This window comes from Pteropus medius, unplaced genomic scaffold (genome assembly GCF_902729225.1).
Source record: "Pteropus medius unplaced genomic scaffold, Ma_sr-lr_union100, whole genome shotgun sequence".
Lineage (NCBI taxonomy): Eukaryota > Metazoa > Chordata > Mammalia > Chiroptera > Pteropodidae > Pteropus > Pteropus medius.
The window spans coordinates 21,768,128-21,784,853 of NW_024354502.1; the positions used below are offsets into that span (position 1 = coordinate 21,768,128).

Genomic DNA, 16,726 nt, shown 5'->3' on the forward strand with positions numbered 1-16,726 from the left:
ATGGAATCAAGTATTTAAACTATTAAGTGAAAGGAACTACCAGCCAAGAATAATGTATCCAGCTAATGTATATAATAATGTATCCTTTAGATATGGAGGAGAAATTAAGACTTTTCCAGACATACAAAAATTGAGGGAATTCTCTACTACAAGGCCTGTACTACGGGAAATACTGAAAGAGGTCAGTTCACCTAAAACAATATGACAAAAAGAAAAAATACATAATTAGGAGTAAAGTCACTATCGGGCAAATAAAAGCAGAGTGCAACCCTTACTAAGAACAGGGCATTATAAGCTTAAATAATAAGAAGCAAATTGTTATAACAAGATAGTAATGAACGTTCAGCATACATAGGAACAAATTGAGATAACAATGATGGAAAAAGGGGGATTCGAAGATCCAAATTCACAAAGGGGAATGAAGATAAGGCATGTGCAGAAGAAAATGAACGACTGTATGTGTATATGCATATATATAATATATGTATGTGTATATATAATATATTATATACACACACACACACACACATACTATCCTTTACATATTCATAATGGTAACCGTACACCAAAGATTCAGAACTGTTGTATATACCATAAAATAAGAAGGACCAGAGGCAAAACCCACAAAGCCAACCAAAATAAAGAAACAGAAGCACAAGGACAAGGAAGCAATGGAAACACCGAGCTACCAGAAAGCAAAACATAAAATGGCTATAAGAAAATCTCATATTTCAATAACCGCCCTAAATGTAAATGTACTGAACTCACCAATAAAAAGGCACAGAGTTGCAGAATGGATCAAAAAACAAAACCCAACCATGTGCTGCCTTCAGGAAATGGATCTCAGCTCCAAAGACAAATATAGACTCAGAGTAAAAGAGCAGAGAATGATATTTCAAGCAAATGGCATTCAGAGAAAAGCGGGAGTAGCGGTACTAATATTAGAAAAAGTAGACTTCAAAATCAAAAAGGTAAAGAAAGATACTGAGGGATACTTCATAATGATAAAGGGAATCAAGCACCAAGAAGACATAACACTTATTAATATCTACGCTCTCTATCAGGGAGCCCTGAAATATATAAAGCAATTACTAACAGAACTAAAGGGAGAAACACCACAACACTATCATAGAGAGGGACCTAAACACCCCGCTGTCAGATATGGACAGATCATCCAAACAGAAAATCAATAAGAAAATAACATCCTTAAATGACACATTAGACCAACTGGACATAATTAACATTTACAGAGCCTTCCATTCCAAAACGGTTGCTTATACATTCTTGTCTAGTGCACATGAATATTCTCAAGAATTGACCACATACTAAGACACAGAGATAGCCTCAACAAATATAAGAGGGTTGAAATCATGCCAACCATATTCTCTGATCATAATGCTTTGAAACTAGAGATCACTGTAAAAAGAAAGCAGGAAGAACCACAAATACATGGAGTTTAAACAACATGCTACTGAAGAATAAATAGGTCAGAGAAAAAATAAAAAGAGAGCTCAAGAGATACAAAGAATCGAATGATAATGACAGTACAACATATCAAAACATTTGAGACATGGCAAAAGTGGTCATAAGAGGAAAGTTCATATCATTACAGGCCTATCTCCAAAAACAGAACGAGTCCAAATAAACAATCTAACATTTCATCTTAAAAAACCAGAAAAGGAAGAACAAATGAAGCCTAAAGTCAGCCGAAGGAAAGAAATAATCAAAATTGGAGCAGAAATAAATGAAATTGAAAACAAGCAAAAAAAAAAAAAAAAAAGTGCAACAAAGAGCTGGTTCTTTGAGAAGGTTAATAAAATTGACAACCCTCTGGCTAGACTCACTAAAGAACAAAGAGAAAGGATACAAATAAACAAAATCAGGGATGAAAGAGAGGAAATTATGACTGACATTGCAGAAATACAAAGGATCATACAAGAATACTATGGAAAAGTATATAACACCAAATTTAATAACCTAGAAGAAATGGACCAGTACTTAGAAAGATACAACCTTCCTAGACTGAATCAAGAAGAACTGGAAAATCTAAATAGACCAATCAGCAGTATGGAAATTGAAACGATCATCAAAAACCTACCAAAAAGTAAAAGTCCAGGACCAGAGGGCTTCACCAGTGAATTCTACCAAACTTTCAAAGAAGATTTAATGCCTATTCTCTTCAAACTCTTCCAAAAAATCAAAGGGGAGGCAATACTTCTCAACTCATTTTATGAAGCCAATATTACCCTGATACCAAAATCTGGTAAAGATAATACAAAAAAAAAAGAAAACTACAGACCAATATCTCATGAACACAGATTCGAAAATTCTAAATAAAATACTAGTGAACCAAATACAGCAATATATTAAAAAGATTATACACCACAATCAAATAGGCTTCATCCCAAAGGCAAAAGAATGGTTCAACATATGCAAATCGATGAATGTGATACACCACATAAACAAATTAAAGTATAAGAATCATATGATTATATCAGTAGATGTAGAAAAAGCCTTCGACAAGATAAAGCATCCATTTATGATCAAAACACTTAACAAAATAGGTATAGAAGGAAAGTACCTTAACATAATAAAGGCCATCTATGACAAACCCTCAGCCAACATTGTACTTAATGCTGAAAAACTAAAAACCTTCTCTCTAAGATCAGGAACAAGACAAGGCTGTCCACTATCGCCACTGTTATTCAATATAACATTGGAGGTCCTAGCGAGTGCAATCAGACAAGAGGAAGATATAAAAGGCATCCAAAGAGGAAACAAAGAAGTCAAACTGTCAGTATTTGCGGATGACATGATTCTCTATACAGAAAACCCTAAAGACTACACAAGAACACTCCTAGAAACAATAAGGAAATACAGTAAAATCTCTAGATAGAAAATCGACGTTCAAAAATCCATAGCTTTCCTATACTCGAATAATGAAGCGTCAGAAAAAGAAGTGGAAAAAAAAATTCCTTTTGCAATTGCAACAAAAAGAATAAAGTACCTAGGAATAAATCAAACAAAACAAGTGAAAGATCTATATAATGAAAACTATAAGACCCTATTAAAGGAAATTGAAGAAGATACAAAGAAATGGAAGCTATTCCACGTTCTTGGAAGAATCAACATAGTTAAAATGACCATATTACCTAAAGCATTATACAGATTTAATGCAATCCCCAACAAAATCTCATTGGCATTTTTTAAAGAAATAGAACAAAAAATCATCAGATTTGTATAGAAGCACAAAACACCCCAAATTGCCAAAGGATCCTGAGAAAAAAGGAGGCTGGAGGCATCACTCTGCCTGACTTCAAATTATACTACAAAGTGACAGTAATCAAAATGGTATGGTATTGGAAGCAAAACAGACACACGCACCAGTAGAACAGAATTGAGAGTCCAGAAATAAGCCCATATTTATATTTATATTTATATTTATATTTATATTTATATTTATATTTATATTTATATTCATATTTATATTTACATTTATATTTATATTTATATTTATATTTATATTTATATTTATATTCATATTTATATTTATAGGGTAAATCCCTCTACTGGGTATTTACCCTAAAGACGTGAAAACCCATATCTGAAAAGATATTTGCGCACCGATGTTCATAGCAGCATTATTCACAGTAGCCAGGACATGGAAGCAACCGAAATGTCCGACGACAGATGACTGACTAAAGAAGCTGTGGTACGTATATACGATGTAATATTACTCAGCCCTAAGAAGAGATGAAATACTGCCATTTGTGACACCATGGATGGAACTCAAGATAATCATGCTAAGCGAAATAAGTCAGACAGAAAAAGTTGAAAATCACATGATATCACTTATATGTGGGATATAAACCTAAAAACAACAAATGAGCAGGACAAACAAACAGAGACTCATGGACATGGAATATAGACTAGTTGTTACCAGAGGGTAGGGGTGGAGAAGGGGGAGGTAGACGGGGTAAAGGGGGTCAGATACAGGGTTTAGGGAGAGAGTGAGTGGGTAAAGGAGATCAAATATATGGTAGCTGAAGGAAACTGGCCTTTGGGTGGTAAACATACAACAGAATATACAGATGTCAAATGATAATGTACACCTGAAAATTATATAATTGTATTAACCAATGTTACCCCAATAAACTTAATTAAAGATAAAAAAAGAAAAAAAATTATTACCAATCATTCATTTTCATATGATCAAGTAAACCATTAAAGATGGTGAAAAGATACAAATACGGTGATTGAATTAAATATAATATATCCGTATAGGATAAACAGCATAGGACTTAAGAGATTGAATCTTTTGTCTCTAGTCCTTTGTTGAAGGCTACCGGCCACCTCTCGGGCTGGTGAGCTCCCATTCAGTACTTAAGGCCTCAACTTAGGAATTAGATGTTAGTTTCTCAAGGTCATATAGGTCATTGGTGATGGAGCCAGGCCTTAAACCCAAATCTTCTAACATGAAATTCTCCACTAACTAGTGCTTCTATTTACACACATACAGTGATTACCACTGAGCGGCCTACATTCCTGCAACTTTATGACACACGTGGATAAAATGCTTTAAAAAAAAAATTAAGTTTCATGGGAGTATTTTTATGAACTTTCTTCCAGGAATGTACAACAGTCTGATGCACATCCTTCTCAAACCAATGAAAATACTACTTAAGATAAGACAAACTCTAATGATAAAAGTGACAAGTTTTTGTCCCGTTCTTGATAATTTGTGACAGAATATACTAGCCCCAACTGTAGCAATTTCTTTCTGCATGAAATGTTGACATATTATCAAAGCACTGATGTTTTATTTCTAGAAACTAAATGAAATTTAATGTCCATTTTGAAAAATGTCTTAATAGCATTTAATTATGTTGACTTTAAAACCAACTCTTTAAATTTAATTCATTAACATCAACTTCTACCTGAAAAACGGTTAATTTCAAACAACTTAAAGATCAATTGTGAAATATTAGGCAAATTGAAAAATCCCACGTGAGGACAAAAGATCTGTGCTTATAATGCCAAAAGCTTGGTGAAAATTGCCTGAATTTGATTGTCTGCATACATTTTCATTCCTTAAAGTTTCCACATTCTGTAGTGCTAAGCTTACCACAAAAGTAATTTTTATGAATGTTTCAGATTCAGAGGGATTAACCTTGTCTAAAATACTTCTTTCAATAATGAAAATGCATTCTTTTGTAATTAGAATCAAGAAGTGATTTCTAACTTGATGCTATTAATGAGACTTAGATTTTTAAAAATCAATCTCATTACCCAAGCTCTATTTTCTGAGGCTTCCTGGTTTCTGACTAGGTAACTTATACTTAGATTAGGCAATCTTTTTATCTATCTGCTAACTTCTCACAGGATGGGTGTTCTTTTTATTGCTGCATTACACAGATAAAATCAAGATCCCACTCCCCTAATACACTGTCACTAATTTTATATTACTAAGTAACATACTAGGAAGATAATTATTTTTGAAGAGCCCAAATGACCTAGAAATAAAATATATAAAGTATAAAACATATTATTATTAAGCATACAAAGTAACCAATGAAAAAGACTGTGAGGCCATTGATTAAAATGTTAATAGAGGTTATCTCATGGTGATATGATTATGCATGGTGTTATTTTCTTTATTTCCCAAATGCGCTTCAATAAACATACATTATTATTTTTAAAAAAGCTATATATAATATAAAGTAGAAATCAGAATACCAAATAGTATGCTACAATTATAATCTTGTAAAGACATACAGTAATGGGCAAAAATAAAGGTAACATAGAAAAGAGAAAACGGTTAATTTGCAGGGAGTTGGGATGGTGGATTCTTTTTCCTTTCTGTTAGTGTCAGATGTTGTTTGGGGGTAAAAAAGGCGGGATTACATAAAAGGAATAAGATAATGCTAAAGCCAATTCACCAGGAGAACTGGAAGGTAGAATACTGAAAGTGACGGACAGCAAGATGGTCATAGGCCCTGCGAATCAACTGTTCGACTGATGTGATGTAGTCTCTCTTTTTTCTTTTATGAACACATGGACAGAAAGTGCTGAAAAACAAGTTGCTGAAACCATTTTTTCTCTACTTTAATTTATTGGATGTATTAAGAAGGCAAACACTGGAAACGGGGACAACCTAGCCCTTCCTGAAGGAGGTGTGACACAGGAAGTTCTGGGGACATGATCTGGAATACCTGGAGTCTACAACTCTAGAGTCTCATTATGTCCAAACAGATTCTAGAGCTGGATAAAGCTCTGGCTATCTGAAATCCTTTGGGCATGAGTTATTTTGTTTGGTCAAGTTTTTCTTATGTCTAGAAGATTGTCTTTTAAAGTTATTTTTTCGAACCACTTAAAAAGGAACTATTTCTAAAATTTATCTTTTTAGAAGGAGACAATTCAATTTATTTAGGTTTTCTTTCAATGCCCCAGGGTTATCATTACATATATTGATTACTGTATAATTAAGAGTCTACTGAGGTGTGTATGGCTCTTTTCCCTTTATATTTTTTGGTTCAGAATGACTAGATTTTTTTTGTAGTTTTTTTGTACTTTTTCTTTTTACATTTAAGGAAGAGATTCTTAATAAGGGCTTACTGACCGTGTTATGAGTAAAACAGGACTTTTAGTATACAGACTTTGAAGCATCAACTTCTATCTTGCTTCCTGGTTCTCATCTGTAGTTCAGACAGATGCAGCTACTAGAGAGCTGAGATACAGCTAAGTGAGGGTCACTAGATAATTTGACAACTGCTTCCTAGTTTAATGTCATTATTTCATTTTTCACTTAGTTACCTTTGGTCATCAGCTCCATTTTGACTGCCGTTCAAGACAATTCTCCAAAGATCTGAGGATACCAGTTTCTTCTGGTCATTCACAAGATTGATATCTGGCAACTGCAGTTCACAAACTTTGCTTTCGGATAGATAAAATTCTTGAAATGTGACAAAAGTCTTCTGGAGTTCATCCCAGTATTCCAAACTACAAGGAATCTATATTAAAATAAAGAAGATTTTAGGGATTGCAAATAGAGGCTATGCTTCCATATTTGTTGAAATGCGAACTAAACCTTCATAAAAATCACATTAGTAAGACTTTAAAAAAGAGATAAGGCTGTAAAAGACAGTAGTTTAGAGTTTCTCTAGAATGAATATTTTCTATTCATCTGGTTTACCTATTTTATTTTAAGTGACACATTCAAAAAATAATATGTGAAAACAGCCAAGAAAGTTTTTAAATAAAAGAGAAAATGGGGAAAAAATTCTACCAGGCATTAAGTGTATTATAAAGCTATAGTAATTAAAAGATAAGGTTGGAGTAGTAATATACAAATAAATGAAAGAATAGAATAAAAATAGTATAAGATGTAAGTACAGATAAATATTAATATGTAATGAAGGTGCCATCTCAAACAAGTAGGGAAAAGATGGGAGATGAGGTTGCAACAACTGGCTAGCCATTTGGTAAAACCAAAGTGGGTCCCTACATCATTTCTGTATGAAATGAAATTCCAAAAGGATCGAAATGTTAAAGGCTAACAATCAAAAGTAAAAGAGAAAAAAATCAGTTGATTTTTTTGGCATCCTTTTTTTCCATGTATGACATGAAACTCATGAAACTCATGGATGTAAAAATAAACCACACTACAACTGATAAAACCAATTTTAAAAAATGAACTAGAATAAGAAAGGTAAGTCAATGACAGATATAGGAATAATTGTTGTGACAGCAGAGAGCTCTTATAGATCAATGAGAAAATGATAAGTAGTAAGAACATAGAAAAATAAGCAAAGGCAATTATTGGAAGAAGCAATAGGCCAGGGCCTTGAATGTCCCTGCATGTTCTTACTAGGCATGCAAAGGATAGAAAGCTCTGGAAGCTGTTAACTGGGGCCATTTCTCAGGTTGTGTTTGCAGAGAGAAATCTTGAGGGATGAGGCACTCTCTCTCCAGGACAGAGCAGACTCGTTTTAAAAGAGGTGGATTTGACAAGCTCCACATTCCTTGGTTGTGTCACATATCTAGTCCATGCACAGAATCCACCTGGGGGCTCCACTGCAATCACCGTCTTTGGACTTGGGGGCAAGAGAAACCAGTGCAAACATGATGCTCGTGCTGCTGTCAATGCCATAAGCAACAATGGTCCTTGTTTCTGACCCAAGAATCTATGTCTCCTGCCAGGATCCGTCAAACAGTGACAGGCAAATTTATAAGCTTGCACAGGTAAAACTCCCAGACTCTGATAGCAATTAGTTCACAGAAAAAAATATAACCAGCCCGTCAGCATGAAAAGATATTCAACTTCACTAGTACTTAAAGAAAATTAAATTAAAACAATAACGTATTTTTATTTATTATTCAGGCAGTTTTAAAAGACTGAAACTTCCCATTCCTGTAGAGGTATGGGAAAAAGCATTTCTACCCAACATTTTCGAGGGTAATTTGGTAATATCTATTACATGCTTGGAAGTATAAATCTAAGAATTTGTTTTACAAAGATACCAATGCGTGTGTGTATATTTACTTCAGTACTGTGTGTATTAGTGAGAAATTGGAAACAAATACCCATCAATAGGGGATTAATTATGATATGTAGATCTATTAAATACATATCATAATAGCTTGAAGTTACTCTCAACATAACATGTAATCAGTGGATTATAACCACTAAAACGAATAAGGAATATCTATGTATACTAACACAACAGACATCCAAGATATATTTCTAACTTAAAAAAATTAAGTTTTAAAATAGAACATGTGGGTTGATCCCATTTGTCTTAAAAAAAAAAAAAAAAAAAAAAAAAGACGGATCAGATGTGTTTCTTCTTTTGGAAATATTCCCTTAATTACCATCCCCAGAACTGATCACTGTTTCTCTTATGTTACTTCTATATCTAATATACTCCTCTATCATAGAACTCATTATACTTTGCATTCCTTATTTACATCTTTGTCTCCTTTAGTTGACACTGAGATCCTTGAGGAAAAAAACAGCACGTTATTTAAAAAAATACTCATATCATCTAACAGGTTTTGGGACATATAGTATCTTAATAAAAGCTTCCCGAATGAATACATTTCTCCTTAACCTTCTTTCCTATTAAATGATTCTTAATCTTTTAATGAAATAACTTTTACCCTCCACCTATAACAAAGTTTCTTTTTGTTAAATAGGAACTTGAGCATCATGTGTGGAGAGATGCTAGATGGAAGAAACGAGAACAGAATGGCTATGCATAAGAGGCTAACGGCGTATGTTCTGGTCAGTGACAAGGACAAGTAACGTATCTATAGTCTACTTTTAGGCCCCATTTTCTGAAATTCTCTCTTTTCTTCCTTCCTATGACACATTTTATTTAACTTTCCCCTCTCTGGGTCTTTGTTCCTATATACTGTCTCAGGCTAAAATACCCACAAGACTCCCTGGTTTCTCATTGTCTCATGTTTAAATCCTTTCTATCTATCAAGATTCAAATAAAATACCACCTTCTTTTAGCCTTTTCACCTCCAGATGAAAAATCTTCTCCCTTTTCTGAACTCCAATAGTTTTTTAAAATGAGAATCTGCTTCATGGCTCTTATCACTGTATACCTCATGTTACAGTTATTTCTATACATGACATCTTCCCTGGTAGACACATCCTTGAGGGAATGATTCCCAATTGGCTAAGCTTTGGATTTTCACAGCACCTGGCAAAGACTATGAAGTGAATGTTCAAAAAGGACTGCTGAAGGAATGAATGAATAATTCATGAATGAATGAATGGGTGAATCATGTACTGGGTGATTCAGCCCATTTTCTGACACATTAAAAATTCTCCACAAAGAAGTACAGAAGATAAAAGTATGAACTTTAGAGTCAGACCTAATGGGATTCAAATTCTAGATCCATTACCTCTGCAATCTTGGGTAAATTAATTTTTAACATCCATTTTGATATTTCTAAAAAGGAGATAATTACAGAACTACTCTCATGAATTGGTGTGAGGATTAAATGAGACAAAGTATCTCATTTAATGCCACATAGTAAAAGCTAAGAAACATTAGCTACTAATTATTTACCCTTCTCATGCTCAAAGAACACTTCTGAAGCGTGGGTGGTATTATCTGATTTAGGTAGGTTATAATTAAGAGTCTTGTTTGTTAGATTTCTTAACAATGGATTGGACTTGGAAGAAAATAATAAACCTTGAACCTGGATGTTTAGGAATCATTGTAATCACAGTACAACACACTTTTCTGCTGTACATCTATTAAAATGTGCCCCTTCATGTTGCCTATGACTTGCTTATCTCCTTTCTGGTCTGCCAGTGACCGCTAGTCATTTTAGCTTAGGGCACCCATAGCTAGATGTGGATAAGATGTGAGAAGTGGGGTAAGACATATGTATAAGAATATAAGAATCTCAGTGGAAGAAGGCAAATGAGTTTTAAAAAGCATATTTAATGTACCTATTTTTAAAAACAAGTAATAGAATGTAAAGTTTAAAGTCATCATTTTGGTAGTGAGGTCACACAGGAAACTGAAAAAAATACTTGTTGCTGGTTTTGTCTCTATAAGTTCTCCATTAAAATTAATATACAATAGCTTATGAAAATTAGCTGTCATATGGAAAGCAAAGTCGGGCCTTAAGGAAAGAGTCCTAGAAAGTTTTGATATACAAGGCGATGGTTGGAATAGGTACATTATATAAGGCAATTCATGTTAGGAGCCACTGTGGGAAGCCATTAGGCTGTTTAAGGGCAATGAAAGTGGACTATACCAACACTGGTGCTTAGAGAAGGAGGGATTGTGAGAATTCAAAAGGAGAGATTTGGAGGAAAACCAAAGAAAAAACTTTATTTAGTTCACAACTCTGTGTGAGGAAGGCTCTGTGGTTACATACTTCAACTGGAACATTCCAGGCTACTCTGAAAATTAAAAAAACAATAGAAAACTACTAAAGAAATATGTCTCAAAATATGCCAGTTATGTGTTTGTCAGGATTTTCCTTTATACACTCTATTTTCCTTGGTTAATAAAAGAGAATTAATAAATTCACGCCAAATGAAACTTCTGTTGAAAAATTTTTACTTGTACGCCTATAAGTGCATTTGCAAAAGTCTCATATTAACCTCTTTTCCCATTATAAGAATATTTGTCTTCAAAATTTCAAAAGAAAAGCTAATAACACTGAGTACGATTAGCATCTTAAAGGTAATTTTAGTCAATTGTCCATTCAAATATATATTGAGCCATAAATTTATAAACCACGGAGATATAATCTTTGTATTTTCCTATTTTTCCATCATAAAAAAATCTTACTGGTATAAAATCATAGCCCTGCCACTTAAATCACTGCTCTGAGATCTTGAGCAACTTATTTAATGACTCTAAGCCTCAGTTCCCTCATTGGTGAAATATAGGTGATAAAAACTATATTGTTTTTAGGCCACATTAAGGATTTTAGACTTTATCTTCATGTCAATGGAATATCTTTGAAGCAAAGAAGTTAATGCAGCCAGTTTATGTTTTTAACAGCTTCTGGTACTGTGTATCAATTACTGTGTTAGGATTAAAAAGGGTTAAGCATGGATGTGAAAAGACCAATTAAGAGGCTAATGTAATGATCTAAGCTAAAAATGTATATAGCTTAGCACGTGGTTGATGGCAGTAGAGTGGTATGTGAGAGAGTCTTGGGACATATAAACTTGTTGACTGATTTCGATATGAGAAGAGGAAGGTGTCAAGAATACTCCCAGTTTTTAGCCCAGGCCAATGTATGGATGCTGATGTCATTTACCGGGATGGGTAAGACTGATCTGTCTCACTGAAGAGTAGGTTTGTGGTATATGTGGGATAGAGGAGGGAAGATTATGAGTTCATTTTAGACAAATTGAATTGGATGCACCAATGAGCCACCCACGTGGAAATCTTGAGTGGGGGGGGGGAGGGGGGGGGCGTTTGTGTTGATATACATAGATAGCTAGGTTCATCCAGCCCTAGATTTTTGTCAAGAGAGTGTACCAGAGGACAGAGAGCAACAAAGTTTAGGGTATTTATTTGCAAGAGGGTGTTTAAAACAATGAATTAAGAATGTAAACTGGTTAAAATGGGATATGAAAACAGAGTAAGATGATGGATAGGAGAAAGCAGAGAACTATTGGTTAATACATAGTTTAATGAATGACTATAGTGGGGCTTGTTGATTAAGCGGGCTAGAGAGACTGTGAAACTGTAAGGGATATCAGAGTGCTGGAATGAATGATTTAGGAGGCAGAGCACTTTTGGAAGATGACAAGGTTCAGGGTTTGTGTTAGAATGAGTAGTTAGAACGGAGTGGAGAACATCTAGAACGTCACTAGAATGAGGAGATTGAGCTGGGGTTTGGTTGCATCGTTTACATGGATGTTTACATGGCAGTAAAGAAGGCTGGAAGCCATGGGCCAAGGACTTCTGACAATGAGGGAGAGTGATCAAAAAGTTAGTAGATACAACAACAAAGAGGGATGAGGATGATGTAAGTGATGGAGTGAGTCTCAAAGAAGCAAGAAGATTTTCAAGGACAGTAGAAGAGTAAAGGCAAGGGACATTGTTGAGCAAGAACATTTCATGTCCTGACCTTGAGGAATTGAGAGACTAAACAGCTTTCATCTCAGAGGGTTACAATGGTGCAGAGAGTCCCAGGGTATAGCAATCTTTCATTTAAGATAAAGGAGTAGGGGAAATGCTTAAAGAATAGGTCGAGGTTTAGTGGAGTTCACTAATCACAGAGCAGGTGTTCCAGAGGGCTCAGCGGAAGGGCTCGGGAAAGTAGAGGAGGAAGGAGGTAGGTAAGGACAAATCAGTATCTAGATGGAGGAGATTAATCTTATAGTTGGGGTAGAGACTAGAAAAGAGGGAAGCGAGGTACATGTGGACCTGAGTCCTGATTTAAAGGCAATGGTAGCCGTTCCAGAAGTAGCTACTTCTTCCTGAGGCTTGGCTTGCATTCCGTGTGTTCTCGGACGAGTAGTCCTAAGGAACTCCAGCTATTTCTCTAATAAACTCACAACACAGAATCTGATTCATGCTGTATGTTTAATAAATAGTTTTTAAATGAATCAGTGAAGCTGGGCGCTGAAAAGATAACAATCTTACCTTCTCTAACAGTCTTGTATTCTAAAAAGGCTTTGTTTTATATACTGATACCTCCCTCCAAATTTTGCAATCACACCCACTTTTAACTAACTTTCCATTAGCTCATGAATCTTCCTTTGCCTTTCAGTTAGAAGCTGACATTGCCTAGCCAGCTAATCGCTAGGTTAGCAGTAACATAATTAAATTAAGACTCTAATGTAGTCATATCATGCTTCATATGGCAGCAATTAATTATTCTCAAGAATAACTCTAGGCTCTTTGCATGATTTATTTAAAATAACTTTATTATGTGCTTTTAGGTTTAGAAGAGATGATGTGAATGATCTTTACTTACATATCTATAACTGAGGATTTATTATTAATGCCCGAACTGAGTAACTTGAAGGAAAGATGACTCTTCCAAGAAAGTCTGGTTGCCAAAAAATAGTTTAGAAAGCCTGAATATCTAGTACTGAGTCATGGGAAGTGGGAACAAGTAAATTGGTTTCACTGGAAAACATTCCGCATGTAACACATGGTACATTTCAAATGACTGTCAAGATTATATATATTTTTTTATTACATTTTGTTTTCCTATGCGCTATTTGACAGGACCTAAAAAATTAGCCAGCCATACATAATAAACTGTACTCTAAGCATATGTGGTCTTTGCATATGAGTATATTTTAGGTTGTATATCTGCCAGTTGGTAAGAGCACATGTATTTTTGCATTTAAATGTTGTTCCACAGTTTGTTTCCATTCGATGGCTAATTTGGGAAGATTTGCATGTGTGATTTAAAAATATTTTTGGTACAAAGAATATTTTGGCATTTAATTTGTTTTTATTACTTAATAGTGCTGCCAAGACTATTAGCAGGGTTGCAACTGCCCATCTGTCCTCATAGATAAATAGCTCTGATTTCTTTGTGCAGGAGCTGCTGAAGCTGGGCCATTACCCCTTTGCTCAGTCCCACCAAGCAACCTAGGAACAGAATATAGGTGACATGTTATCCCTGCATTTATGTGCACAATAAAGATCTGTTAGGTAGAGGCAGAGATCTAGCAAGTGATGTAGTCTGTGGGTCTACTTTACTTGTCCTTTCCTTTATATATTATGACAAAATAGAGGTAACTGGCTGTGTAGGTCTGGTTAGTGAGTCAAAAGCTGGAGTTTCCATTCAGGACTAAGTCATTAAAGCCTGGCTATAGTAGAAGGTGCCATCTTTATCATTCCTCCCATCACATTTCCAGATTTCTCAGGATGCCAAGTCAACAGGTGATTACAATAAGGGGAAAAATAGCAGCTTTCCTATCATCATCCGTGTTTTTGGTAGTAGCAGTAATAATAATACTGGCAGCTGTGGCAGAAGAAACTACCTTGTGAATAGAACTTTACAATTTACAAAGGCTTTTCTTATACATTATCTTAGTGAGAATAATATTATTCTCATTTTACAGATAGGTTAACTGTAGTTCAGAGAAGTTAGGTAATATGTTCAAGATTACACATTTAATAAGTGGCAGACATTTTGGCTATAAATTCTCTGCTCTTTAAACTATCTTCAGATTAAAGGATAAAAATAGACCATAATTTACAATTTCCAGAGTCAGTTTCTTTAAAGTGGATTCTTAGGAAGAAATCTAAATGTGGAATATATTTTGATCTTTACCATTTATCCCAGTCATTTATAGTTACTTCACTGGGCAATTTCTTTCTCCTTAGCAGTCTATTCAGCACTTTGAATATGTTATCTCTGCCTCTGGCCTCTATTTTTGCTGATGAGAAACCAGCTGTTAATCTTACTGCGTATTCCTTATATATGATAGATGAGTCATTTCTCTCTAGTTGCATTCAAGGTTTTGTTTTGACAGTTTGTATTTGGTGTGCAAATCTCTGAATTTCTTCTATTTGGAGTTCAATGAGCTTCTTGGATGTAGAAACTAATGTTTTTCATTAAATTTGGGAAGTGTTCAGCCATTATTCCTTCAAATATTCTTTCTTCCCCTACCTCTCCTCTCCTTCTAGGATTCCCATACCTTCATGGGGTATTCCACAGGTCTCTGAGGCTCTGTTCATTTGTCCTCATTCTTTTTTCTTTCTGTTCTTCAGACTCAATAATCTTAATTAACCTATCTTTAAGGTTACTGATTCTTTCTCTTGCCTGTTCAAATCTGCTGTTGAGGCCCTTTAGTGACTAATTCATTTCAGTTACATTTTTCAACTCTAGGATTTCTATTTGGTTCTTTCTTTTTTACAATTTCTATCTTTTTATTGATATATTCTATTTGTAAGACATCGTTCTCATATTTCTCTTTAGTTCTTTAAACATGGCATTCTTTAGATTCTTTAAACAGTTAAAATAGGTGGTTAAAGTCTTTGTCTAGTAAGGGCAACATCTGGGCATCTTAGGTACAGTTTCTACTGACTGCTCTTTTTCCCATATATGGGCCATACTTTATTTCTTTGTATATCACATACTTTTTCTTGAAAATGAACATTTTAAGGGTTATAACATTTTATTATATTAATAAATAACATGACCTATATTACTATTATATTAATAATAAATAATGGCAACTGTGGAAATCAGATTCTCTTCCCTAGGGCTTCTTGTTATTGCTATTTGTTGTAGTTATTTGTTTGTTTAGTGCCAATTTTAGACTAATTCTAAAAAGTATGTATTCTCTGTCATATGCCTACTGAAGTTTCTACTCAGTGAGCTTAGTGGTCAGCTAATTATTAGACAGAGATTTCCTTAAAGGTCTGGGACCAATAAGCCCCCAGTCTTTGCCGAGGAGCTCCACGTGCCTATCGAGACATGCCTTCAACTCTGCTTTAGCTTTTCCTTCCTGCTTGTGCAGAGACTTAAGGTCAGCCAGAGATGACAGCGTAGGGCCTTCTCTGGTCAATCTTGAGCATGTGCAGAGCCCAGGGCAAGTGCAGAGTCATATGCATGTGCATGTTCTTCTAGTTACCCAGAAATTTGCCGGAGTTTTTCAAAGCCTCTGTGGACATCTTGTTCTTCAACTTTTCCTTTTTACCTTTTAATTAGCTTAAAAGTTTATCTGTTACCTTCTGCCTCAAGGAGCCTTAAAATTAATCAATTTCCTTGATTTCTTTCTGACATTCACTCCCGGTAGCGGTGAGAGAGAAGGCTCTTCACACTGGAACACATGTAGTTGATAACTTTTGAAAGTATAATTGTTGTGAAACTTATTTTGTTAACAGAAAGTTATTCTATGTCATTGACCAAGTAAAAATACATACTGTATTTATAACAATGTCAAGGTGGTGATAAGACCAAATATATTCCCCAGTGGAGGACGAACTGAAAAGATTAGAGGCAGGTAGTTTAAAGAGTTTTTAGGTGATGACTGGAAGAGAGTAGGTAGGTTAAATACAGAAAGTGAGGTCTGAACATGAATTAGTTGTAATATGGGTGACTGAAACAGACTGTATATGTAGAAATCGAGATAAATGAATAGCAACATAAACATCAAAACGTAATAAGCTAAAAAACACAGCTTTGCCTCTATACAAAACAGAAGAGGTTTCTATTTATGATTGCAATTGGACTTAACTGTACTTTTAAATATAAAGACTAT

The 16,726-nt window shown here is 34.7% G+C and overlaps 1 protein-coding gene across 9 annotated transcripts in view; it reads right to left on the reverse strand.

The window, feature by feature from the left end:
* VPS13B (vacuolar protein sorting 13 homolog B) overlaps positions 1–16,726 on the reverse strand; it is a 685,469-nt gene that overhangs the window by 95,281 nt on the left and 573,462 nt on the right. For all 9 annotated transcript variants that reach the window (XM_039853834.1, XM_039853836.1, XM_039853835.1 and 6 more), the window contains one exon: positions 6,814–7,010. In XM_039853834.1, the coding sequence (XP_039709768.1) occupies positions 6,814–7,010 (197 nt within the window). The remainder of the gene's footprint in view (positions 1–6,813; positions 7,011–16,726) is intronic.